Source organism: Carcharodon carcharias, chromosome 2 (assembly GCF_017639515.1).
Source record: "Carcharodon carcharias isolate sCarCar2 chromosome 2, sCarCar2.pri, whole genome shotgun sequence".
Taxonomy (NCBI): Eukaryota; Metazoa; Chordata; class Chondrichthyes; order Lamniformes; family Lamnidae; genus Carcharodon; species Carcharodon carcharias.
In genome coordinates, this window is record NC_054468.1 from 153,539,089 (window position 1) to 153,551,403 (window position 12,315).

Sequence of the window (12,315 nt, forward strand, 5' to 3'; positions counted from 1 at the left end):
GTATTTTGGCATGTTCTTCTGTGTCAATTTTTGCCAAAAGCAAACGTTTGCTGACTTGCCATGATTCAGATCATCTGTCCTCAGAAATACTTCTGATGGTATATATGTATCCATGGGCAGAATTGTCCCCCCGTCAGGGGTGTGCCGCCATTTTACATGGGTGGGCCAATTAAGGCCTGCCCGGTGTGACTCCTGGCAGGAAGCATTATGCGCTCCCTGTGCGCCTGTGCGGTTGGGGTGGGAGGGAGGTTGGAGGTTGTGGGGGGGGCGGGGTGTTGGTGGTATGGGGGATTCCCTAAGCCACGGCTAAGTGCTACCGCAGGGAGATCGCCGCCAAATTCAAAAATGTGAAATATAGAAAATTAAAATTTCCCTGACATGTCCCCTCATGTGACATTGTCACATGAGTTGGGACATGTCCAACATTTTTAATTAAACTTTTATTAAATTTTTAAAAACCTACCTGAAACCTCATCCCGCCCGTGGATGAGGTTTCATGCTTTTTCAGAAGCCCGCTAGGGCTCACAGCCTGCCCGCCAACCTTAAGATTGGACGGGCAGGTCCTTTAATGAGCTCAATTACTTGGCCATTGACAGGTCAGCAGGGGCACAGCTGATTCGGCTGCGCCCCCGCCGACCTGAAAATTGAAATGACACGGGGTGACGTCGGGATTTCCGCCCAACATCATCCTGTGCCATTTTACATGTCAGCGAGCAAACCCGGCCCCCCACTCACCGATCTGCCCTATATGTTCTGCTATGTGGAAATTGTGGAATGAGTGTTCACTGCACTTAGTGGTGTCTTGATTGTCACCGGGGAAGTCTAGCTTTGCTTGACTTACCTTTCCCTTTTCTAGGAATGCTTCTCAACTCTGCTCAAGCTAGATCCTCTTTAAATGCAGCCCATTGTTCTATTACAGTTTTGTCTGCTAATCCATGATTCCAATTTGCATCAGACAGATCTGTTCTCATCCCACTGAAGTGGTCTTCCTCCAATGTAGTAATTTTATTTTTGGTAGAGCCTTGTCCTTTCCTATGGCTAGCCTAAACCTTCTGATAATATGATCACTATTACCTACATTTTCCTTGACTGACACTTGATCCAGTTGAGCTACCTCATTGCCCAGAACCAGATTTAGCAACGTTGCCTCTTCCATTGGTCTGGAATTGAAATGATGAAGAAAATCTTCCTTAACAGAGTTCAGAAATTCTTCCCCCATGCCCTTTGCACTATTCTTATCCTAGCCTATATTAGGTTAATTAAAGTCCCCATTATCACTACTCCATGGGCAGCATTTTCCCCCTGTCAGGGGGGTTGTGCTGGAGCAGGCGCAAGCGGGCAGGTTCCCAAAAGGCACTTCTGGTTGGGGGCGCACTGCCATTTTATGTGGGTGGGCCAATTAAGGCCTGCCCAGCATGACATGTGACAGGAAATGATATACGCTCCATGAGCGGGTGGTGGCGGGATTCCCTGAGCCGGGAGTGTGCTCTTTCACGCATGTGCATGAAAGAGCACAAAGATCTCTCTGAGGTAAAATGCTGCCTCAGGGAGATCAGTGTTACTTTAAAAAAGATAATAAACGATGAGAAAAATTTTATTGACATGTCCCCTCATGTGACACCATCACATGAGCTGGGACATGTCAATTACTTTTATTAAAAATGTAACACAAATTTTAAATCCCTCATGAAACCTCATCCCGTCCATGAATGAGGTTTCATGTTTTTTCTGAAGGCCGCCTGGGCTTTGTCTGCCCCCCAACCTTAAGGTTGGACGGGTAGCTCCTTTAGCTGTTTTAATTACTTTTCAACAGGCCTTTAACAGTTCGGCAGGCACGCAGCCAACCCAGCTGCGTGCCCGCCAAACTGAAAATCTAAATGACACGCGGTGACGCCGGGACGCCCGCCTGACGTCACCACATGTCATTTTATGTGTTGGTGAGTGGGCCCCGCCCCCGCTCACTGCCCGAAGCTTGTTGGGCACCAGGTCCAATGGGGACTTGGCGGGAAATTAACGAGAGCAGAGGCAACTCCCTGAAGGCTGGCAGGGTCTTTTGAAGAGAGGGTGAGCTGTCGTGCAAGTGAACTGAAACGTTTGAAGAGCTAATGGCATCTGCACCTGCTGGGCAAGCCAGGCGGGCAAGGCCGGTGGGCATTCTCCCCATCCCTGGTTTCCTGAAGGGTGCCTGGGCATTCTTCTTGAGACCATCAGTCCCAGGCGTGCCATTTTAATGCTGGGATGGGATGGCAAGAGGAGGCCACTGTTCCTCACCAAGAAGGCGTAGTCAGAGGTGGCAGCCCAGGTCAGCAGGCAAGATGTGGTTCGCCACGCATGGCTGCAGTGCTGCAAAAGATTTAATGAGCTTTAGACTTGCGCAAGAGTGGCTGTCAAGTTGACATGGAACTGTGTTGAGACGTGTTGAGGGGTGGCCGTTCCTCTTGGTGCTCAAGTGTATGCAAGTGTGTGTGCTAAATGGCACTAATACGTGTGCTGGCCAAGGCTGAGAAAATCTGCCTGATTGCCCTGGGTGCATTGAAGGGTGAGGCACTCTTCTCTGATGTGCACCGCAAATGGTTTTCAGGGGTGGATGAGGTAAGGGGTGGACTAATGAATTATGCTCTGCCTGTTCAGGAGAAGAGAAGCCATAACACCATTGAGTGATCAACAACAGGTGGTGGGGTGGCCAACATACTAACCCTGACAACGTATGAGTTGGATGCCCTGAAGCTAAAATGCCAGCATGGATCTGGGTCCACTGGTCATGGAGAGGCAGGAGTCTCTGAGAAAGGTAAGAGTCCATTGGATAGGTGTGAGACTGGCGGAGAGTGCAGTAAATGTAAGATCGTCTCATCTCAAATGAGAAGTTCAAACCTAGAATCCCCAATGACCGTCCAATCACAACGCATTCCTGAGGCAGTTGTCCATGTTCTGAGCAGCCCGTCTTGCACGCACATTGACTATATGATGATTGATAGTACTGACATATTACCTCAGATGCGGCCTCTGCTGAGACCCCGAGGACCTCCCCCCCCCTTAACACCTGAGGAGAACTCCCAGCCAGATGCACCATGTCACATCCTGTCTCAGAACCAGGCATCATCAAAGACACAAGCAGGTCGGTGGCCATTAGGTTGTTGGCTTAGGTGGCAGTGCACACTTGCATGAGGAGCTGGTGGAGGCAAAGAGTGCCCAGGGCACTGGAAGTCAGACTGATGGAGACCAGGACAATGCTGAGTCTGAGGTGGATGATGAGCCTCTGGAGTCATCAATCAGGTAGCAGGTGCTGGATGTCCAGCAAGATGTATATGAAAATATGGCAGAGATTCCTGAGGGTTTGTGCACCATGGACTCTATATTGGAGGAGTCCATGCGGAGCATGAACACTGTGTTGACCCAAAGCTCCGAGCGCACAGCATCCTCCATGAAGAGAGTGGCAACTCTCATGGAGAGACAGCTCCAGGAACAGAATCGGGCTCCTGGGATTGTGCTTGGACTTGAAAGCCCTCACACAGAGAGATGGATGAGGCATCTTGTCTCTCTGCTAGGTGCCTGTCCATCAATGATGAGCAGGGAGGTTCAGACTGACCTCACGCTGGCGGACGAGCTGCTTGTCATCTCTGCGCACTCCCCTCAGGGCTCTCTGGATGGTGGCAGCAGGTCCTCCGCCCCTCTGCCAGTGACCGTTGCAGCTGATGAGACCGTGATGACTGAATCATGGCCCAGGCAGCACCTGCACAGGCTCTGCCGGCCAGAGGATGACCACCAACGTCATCAAGGTCAACAGGGCAGCAGAGCCAGCAGGCTGCTCCCAATACTGTTGCCAGTGAGGTGTAGGGGGGGGGGGGGGGGGGGGGGGGGGGCAGCACCAAGATGTAGCACTCACAAGCAAAAGTTTAAGGCACCAGAGGGGATTTTCACAGTTGAGATTATTTCATTTGAACCATGTTAGATGTTCTTTTTGCGTCACTGTTAACAAGAGATCAATTTATGTTCATTTTGTGTGACCCTCAAGACAGGTAAATAACTCTTTTTTACATGGCCTGAGTATCCTTCATGCTTTTCATAGGTGCTGGGCACAGGACTGGCTTGTGACAGACTGTAGGGGCTGCAAACTTTATTTCAGAGGTTGTGATTCGACACTGGGGTCAGAGGATGACCTCGTCAGCAATGTTCAGTAAGGAGGTGCCACCCTTGCCCGAAGTTCCAAGTCATGCCTTGAACTCCTAGCTGAACACGCGGCAAATCAAGAACTCCCTGGTGTCCCTGCCTCCCGGAAAGTTCCTCACGTCTGCATCCACATCTTCACCCTGGGCCTCCCCCGGCTCATCATTAGAACCATCACGAGTCATCCTCTGTGACCTGTGGAACTGCTTCGATGTCTTCATCCTCCATTGGGTCCCCAATGTCAGAGCCAGATTATGCATAGCGCAGCGCACAATGACTATAAGCTCTGATGGATTTTGCAATGCTCCCCTGATTGGTCTAGGCATCTGAACCTCATCTTCAGCAATCCAATGCTCCTCTCAATTACTGTCCTTGTGGAGGCATGACTCCTATTGTATCTTTCCTCTGCTTCTGTCCTTGGGTACCGAAGTGGCATCATGAACCACCTTTTCATGGGCTACTCTTTTTCACCCAGGAGCCAACCATCAAACTGACCTGAAGCCACAAACAGCCTTGGCACTAGGAATGCCACAGGATCTAGGCAACATGGAAGCTGCCAGGGTACCTTGCACAGACTTGCAGAATCTGTGTCATGTGATCAGAAACTGTCTGCAGGTTCATGGAGTGGAGCCTCTTTCTGTTAACAAAGGCACCCGATTCACTGGCTGGTGTCTTGATAGCCACATGAGTGCAGTCTATGGCACCCTGAATGCAGGGGGCCCAGTAATTGCTGCAAAGCCTCTGCCTCACTCAGCTTGGCTTGCTTCATCGGTCCAGCAATGAATGAATGTAATAACCTGTCTGAAGAGAGCGTCAGTGACCAGTTTGACACAGTTGTGGGCAGCTGATTGGGACACATCACACAGATTTCCCATTGAGCCCTGTAACGATCCAGGCAATAAAGTTGAGGGCTGCTGTAACCTTTAGAGCCACTGGCATAGGGGGACCACCTATGCAGTTGGAGGCAATCTCCGGCCCAATCATATTGACATATGGAGGTTACAATTTCCATAGCGAGGTGGAGCCTCTTTCTGCACTGGATCTCAGACATGTTGAGGTAGCTGGAGCACTGTCTGTACACTCTGGATGCAGGATAGTGGCGTCTTCTGCAGACCCTTCTGCCTTGCACTTCCTCATGGCCTGCACTCCATGTGGTTGCACCTCTCTTCCCACAGGTCACTCTCTGGACCCTGCCTGCGGACACCTGGTCTCCCCTCCCTTCTAGCTCTCCCTTCCTCCTCAGAGGAGGTCCCACCAGTAGAGTATACAATCGCTATTTGCAGAAATGCAGATGGCACCATCACGTGCACAAAAGGGTGCACTCGGTAGAAGGACACCAAGAAAGTTTGAAAGCCTAAGTGTCCTGAATTAAAAAGCTTGTAAGCAAAAGAATCCTCCAGAAAACACTGAAAAAGCTTTGAGCTGACAGGAATAAACCAAAACCAAACTCTCACCTAAACTCCTAACTACTCACATTGGCTTGAATCCGTGCGACTTTTATCACACCCTGGATTGGGAAACTATTAAAAACAAGATGGTCGCCTGCCCATTTTGCCCATGCACCAACTGCTAACTCACACGTGCCACGTAAAATTCATTTTTAATTGTATGAAAGCAAAATACTGCAGATGCTGGAAAACTGAACTGGTTTTTTAATTAGGTTAATTACCACTTTAATTGTTGGCAGGCATACTTCCAATTGCCGTTCGTGCCCGCTGACTGTAACATGGACAATCCTGGGACGCGCGCCCTTGCACTAGTTCAGTTTGGCTGCATGTCCGATTGCGGCATATAAAATTCGAGCCTATGATGCTATGAAATTGTGTTTGACAAATCTGTTAAAGTTTTTATGAGGCTCCAGCTAGTATGGATAAGGGGGAACTGCAGATTTAGCATATCGGATTTTCAAATAACATTCAATAAAGTGTCACACAGGAGGTTAATGAGCAAAATTAGAATTCATGGGAATGAGGCTAATATATTAGCGTACGTTGAGGATTGGTTAATGGAGGAAAACAGAGAGCAGGAATAAACAAGACATTTTCAGGTTGGCAGTCTGTAATGAGCAGGGTATTGCAATGATCAGTACTTGTTCTTATATGTAAAAATTAAACAAGCAGTTAAAGCATACAATTAGGAAGGCAAATGGCATGTTCGATTTTATTTCAAATAGATTGGAATACAAGCATGAAGAAGTCTTATTACAATTGTACAGAACATTGGTGAGGCAACACCTCTGTGCATGTTTAGTCTCCTTACCTACGGAAAGACAATGAAGGTTCACTAGACTGGTCGCTGGGATGAGGGAATTGTCCTATGACGAGAGATTGAGTAGACTAGCCTTATATTCCCGGAATTTTGGAAGAATGAGATGTGATCTAATTGGAACATATAAATTCTTAAAGGGATTGACAGGGTAGGTGCTGAGAAAATGTATTGCCTGTCTGGGGAATCTGGTTGCCTGTTAGGACTGTTGGGAGATGAGGGGAAATTTCTTCCCTCAAAGGATCATGAATCTTTGGAATTCCACACCCCAGGATGTCATTGAGTATTCAAAACAGAGGCTAATAGATTTTTGTATATTAAGGGAATTAAGGAATGTGGGGATAGTGCTGAATGGTGAAGTTGAGGTAGAACAACCATGATCTTATTCAATGATAGAGGAGGCTGCAGGGCCAAATGGCTTACTCAAATTCTTATTTCTTATGTTCTTATGGGAGCAGAAGTAGGACATTCAATTAGGTTGTAGTTGATCTATACTTTAATTCCATTTACCCATTTTGATCCATATGCTTCAATTCCCTGATTTAACAAAAATCTGTCTAAATAAGTTTTCAAATTTTGAATTTGACCTAGCCTTAACAGCCTTTTGAGGGGCAGAATTCCAGATTTTCACCCTGTGTCTGAAGAAGTGCTTAATGGCAGAGTCCTAATTTTAAGTTTATGCCCTCTTCTTTTGGGCTTCCAAATAGAAGGAATAATTTCTCACACTCTACCTGTTCAAATCCTATAATTATCTCAAATATCTCAATTAGATCATCCCTTTAAACTTCAATACTCAAGGGCACAGTTCTCATAATGTAATTCTTATATGCAATCTTTCCTCATAAGTTGATCCTTTTAGCTCTGCTATCATGCTAGTGCATCTGCACCATACCTGCTCTAAGATCAAAATATCCTTCCTGAGGTGAGGGGCCCAGAAGTGAAGCATCAGTCCAAATGCAGTCCAACTAGAGCTTTATCTAACTATAGTTTATCTATCACCACTTTGTATCATAGCCTCGTGACTGACTTCTAATGACTTCTGTTCATGGATCCCTAAATCTGCCTGCTTCTTTACAGTTCCTAGCTTCTTGTTATTCAGGAGATATTCTGATCTATCTTTCTTTAGGCCCAAAGTGAATGGCTTCATATTTCCCAACATGAAATTGCATCTGCTATAGCTTTTCCCACTTGCTTGATCTATCAATGTCCCTTTGGAACTTTTTGTCTGCATCTACACCAGTTAGTGAGCCACCTAACTTTGTGTCACTGGCAAGATGACACTACATGGCAAATCTAATAAAACTTAAGGGTGGTTATCCAGAAGTTTCCTAGATCAATAATTTTTCAAATTCAGTATTCTACTTTGCATTCCACAGTACAACATTGAACGATCACAGTTGGAGATGAGGACACTTCAAGTGTCTGTGTGGCACTGTACAACACTCAAACGGAAAGTGTTTCTGGGAGAGTTACAGATTCCCTTTGAGGACTGGAAGTTTGAAGATAACTCGACCCAGTCATACAAGTGGTACCAGCTACAAGACAAGATAATGCCAGTGCATGACCCAGGATTACATTGAAGAACATGTGTCTTCATACAATATTTTAAACTTGAAGATCTCAATGGTATTTGTAATGCTTTAAATATAAATTTAGGTACCTGGACTGAAAATTAAATTTCTAATATGACAATGATGAGGTATAAAATTATGTTTTGAGATTGCCTGTTCAATTTAAAGTAAAATGAAGGAGGTCAGGTGACTTTTTGTAAAGCCTTCCCGACAGCAAGCCTGGGTGATTTGATTGTTAGAGATTAAAGAAGGCCCAGGTTGTTTTCTGCAAAGAAGGCGCAAGGTGTTTACACTTGGAGACAGCATCAACAGCCTGTGTGCTAACAGTGGATAGACTGTGAGTCTCCAAAGTCATAGAAAAGTGTTGAGAATGTTAGGTTGTAAATAGTTGTGCTTTAAACTGTCCATTTACTTCCAAGATAAAAGAGAGCTGGGGTTTCAGGGATAGCTAACCCTGGATATAAGGCTGATGTAGTTCACATTGCCATGGAGACGGACTTTGAGTTAGGAAGGATCTAAGATATACTTAAACACCCACAGATGAGATTCGTCTGCCAGGGTCCAGGTGAGAAAGAGGCCAAAGGTGTCTGTGGTTCACAGCACAGGAATGTGAGTGGGTGCTTGCACTTGGATTAGAAAGACCAAATTCGTGAGAAGTTAAAACAAGGCTGGAAAATTTGTGTAACTTTAGCTAGAAGGAAAAGTCTCCAGGAAAACTTGTACCTTGAAAGACAGTTCTAGAGTTAAAAGTTTCCAGGCTGGGAAAGGAAAAGATTGGAGGTAAACCCTTGGGAGTTAAGGATCATTTTGGACTGATTCTGGGAGAAGTAAATGTCTGCTTAAAGGACAGTGTAATGTATACTTGAAGTGGGTTTTTTTGGTTGTGTTAAAATTCTGTTCTGTAGTTTAAAGTACAAGTTACCTACAAAAATACTGTTTAGTCAATCATTGTGTGCCATGCCAATGTACAGAAACACAACGCAACATGACCATGCAAGTTAGCAGCTGATATCTGTATGCACATGCGCATTTGTAGCACATGTGCAGTATCCACTGATACCATTTACAGGACAAACAAATCCACTCTCATAAACACTGACAGGTTCTTTCTGGTAGTCTTCAAACTTTTAATAATGAATAATGAATCCATGTATCCCCAAAATGATCTATACCACAAAAAATATTTCTCTTGATATTTCATCTTTTAATAAATTTCTAAAAAGAGACCAACTTGATGTGTCACTTTAATTGTGGGTTGAGTGTGAGGATGAGTGGATAGATTGGGTCCCATTTGCCACTTGCCCTTTCCAGCCCTGTCTGTGAGGTTTGGAGTGAGCTGTGGATGGAGGAGATTGTTACAAGTATTAACTTGATGTTGCCGGCACTGTAATATTTGCAATTCCAGGGCCAGTGATGACCGTGCATGTGCCCTGCTGCACATTGCCCCCTATAAAGATGGTGGCTACGCATCAACTGTGCATGCAAATGGGATGTGCATTATTATTATTATTATTACATTCAAGCTACTCACACTTCATTCTTCATTAGACTGAATCAACTCTCCCCATGTGTAGGAATGAGATCTGAGAAATGCTGAATCAAAAAGTTGGTAGGAAATGCAGCCTTTAGTCAATAGTGCTTTTAGGCTTTTTGCTATAGTAAACATCTTAAAACATGAAATTTTGTTGTGTCATTCATTCAGCTATTAAATGGAAGTCCGAATTTCTTTTTAACAGTTATTGGTCTGTACGGGGATCATAAGCTTATGTATCCAACTAGTGAAAAGATTATCAAAGAAAATCAAGTAAAAAGTTTATCAAAAAGCTTTCAACTGATGATGGTTATAATACTGCAATACAAAAATTACTGAATCACACAATATCAACTTGCCTCAGATGTATTGGGCATGAGATCTAAAAGGTGCTGAATCAAACTGTATCAATTCTCCAGTACATACTGAGAATGAGGTGGTGAATCAAGTGGTATCAATTCTTGTTGTGGCTCAGTTGGCAGCACTTGCACCTCAAAATTCTGGTTCAAGTCCCACTCCAGGGCATAAGCACAAAACTCAAGGCATTCCAGTGCAATACTGAGGGAGTGCTGTACTGTTGGGGGTGCCATCTTTTGGATGAGATGTTAAACTGAGGCCCCTTCTTCCTGCTTGGGAGCATGTAAGATTCCGTAGCACTATTTTGAAGAAGAACAGGGGTGTTATCCTTGATGTCCTGGCCAATATTTATCCTTCAATCAACAGCGCAAAAAAACCTAGATTATTTGGTTATTATCGCATTGCTGTTTGTGTGAGTTTGCAGTGTACAAATTACCTGCCACGTTTCCTACAGTGCAACAATGACTACATTTCAAAAGTATTTCATAGGCTGTAAAACACTTTGAGGCATCCAGTGGTCAAGAAGAGCCCTATGTGAATACAAGACTTTCTTTTTTCTTTTTCCCCATGTATTGGAAATGAATAATGCTTAATCTCAATATATCAATTCTGCTCCCATATATTGGGAATGAGCTGAGTAGTCAGGAATCCCGTTGCATCAGCAAGCTCCTATACATCAGAAAGGTGTGATTAGTCTTGAACGAAGCTGCATCAACTCTCTCCAGATGTATTGGAAATTAGATGTGCAAGGTGCTGAATCAAACTCTTATCAACCATTCCCCCCCATCTATTCAGAATGAGGTGTCAGCAGTGCTGAATTGTACTGTGTTAGCTTACCTCTATGTATTTTGGATGAGTTGCGAGTAGTGCTCAATCACACCATAGCAACTCTTTCCCCCCATGTGTTGGAAATGAACTTTATTTGTTCATTGCTAGGATGTGGGCGTCACTGGCTAGACCAGCATTTATTGCCCATCCCTAATTTCCCCTGAGAATGTGGTGGTGAGCTTCTTTCTTGAACTTCTGCAGTCCATGTGGTGTATGTACACCTACAGTGCTGTTAGGAAGGGAGTTCCAGGATTTTGACGCAGCAACAGCGAAGGAACGATGATATAGTTCCAAATCAGGATTGGGTGTGACTTGGAGGGGAACTTGGACATGGTGGTGTTCCCATGCATCTGCTCCAATTGTCCTTCTAGGTAGTAGGGGTCATGGGTTTGGAAAGTACTGTCGAAATACTTGGTGAGTTGCTGCAGTTGACTTGCCAATCTAGCGGGCAGCTTTGCCCTGGACGGTGTCAGCTTCTTGAGTGTTGTGGGAGCTGCACTCATCCAGGCAAGTGGAGAGTATTCCATCACATTCCTGACTTGTGCCTTATAGATGGTTTAAAGGCTTTGGGGAGTCAGGAGGTGAGTTCTGTAGAATTCCCAGCCTCTGACCTGCTCTTGTAGCCACAGTATTTATATGGCTGCTCCAGTTCAATATCCAGTCAGTGGGAGCCCCCAAGATGTTGATAGTGGGGGATTCAGTGTTGGTAATGCCATTGAACATCAAGGGGTGATGGTTACATTCTGTCTTGTTGGAGATGGTCATTGCCTGGCATTTGTGTTGGGCAAATGTTACTTGCCACTTGTCAGCCCAAGCTTGGATCTATATCCAGGGCTTTCTGTATATGGACAGGGACACCTTCAGCATCTGAGGAATCACAAATGGTGCTGAACATTATGCGATCATCAGCGAACATCCCCACTTCTGACCTTATGATGGAAGAAAGGTGATGAAGCAGCTGAAGATGGTTGGGCCTGGGACACTGCCCTGAGGAGCTCCTGCAGTGATGTCCTGGGGCTGAGATGATTGACCTCCAAAAATATGAGCAATGCTGAATCATACTGTATCAACTCTCACCCCATCTATTTGGAACGTGAGCAACGTATCCACTAATTTTGTTTTTGGAAATTGCAGACTATTTGTTTTAAAGTTTTATTTGCAGTTGTGCACATGTGGTGACTTAAAGAGCCAACCTGTACACAGACTGCATGGTGCGTCTACCCAGTGGGGAACATTGAGCATTAGTGGTGAAAAAAAACTTCATATAACTTCAGTTACAAAGATAGATTGGCGAGGTTGGGACTGTTCTCCATGGAGAGAAGAAGAATAAGAGGAGATTTGATAGAGATGCTCAAAATCATGAGGGGGCTGGACAGAGTAGATGGGGAGAAGCTGTTCCTGTTTGTAAAAGGATCAAGAATGATAGGGCACAGATTTAAAGTAATTTGCAAAAGAAGCAAATGTGACGTAAGAAAAAACTTTTTCGCACGAGTGGTTTGGGTCTGGAATGCACTGCCTGGAAATGTGATGGAGGCAGCTTCATTCGAGGCATTCAAGAGGGCATTAGATGATTATTTGAATAGAAACAATGTGCAGGGA

At 45.1% G+C, this 12,315-nt stretch overlaps 1 protein-coding gene across 5 annotated transcripts in view; it reads left to right on the forward strand.

The window, feature by feature from the left end:
* Positions 1-9,226, forward strand: part of sytl3 (synaptotagmin-like 3) — a 173,797-nt gene extending 164,571 nt beyond the window's left edge. For all 5 annotated transcript variants that reach the window (XM_041203928.1, XM_041203938.1, XM_041203949.1 and 2 more), the window contains one exon: positions 7,806-9,226. In XM_041203928.1, the coding sequence (XP_041059862.1) occupies positions 7,806-8,009 (204 nt within the window). In that variant the 3' untranslated portion in view covers positions 8,010-9,226. The remainder of the gene's footprint in view (positions 1-7,805) is intronic.
* Positions 9,227-12,315: the final 3,089 nt, after the last annotated feature.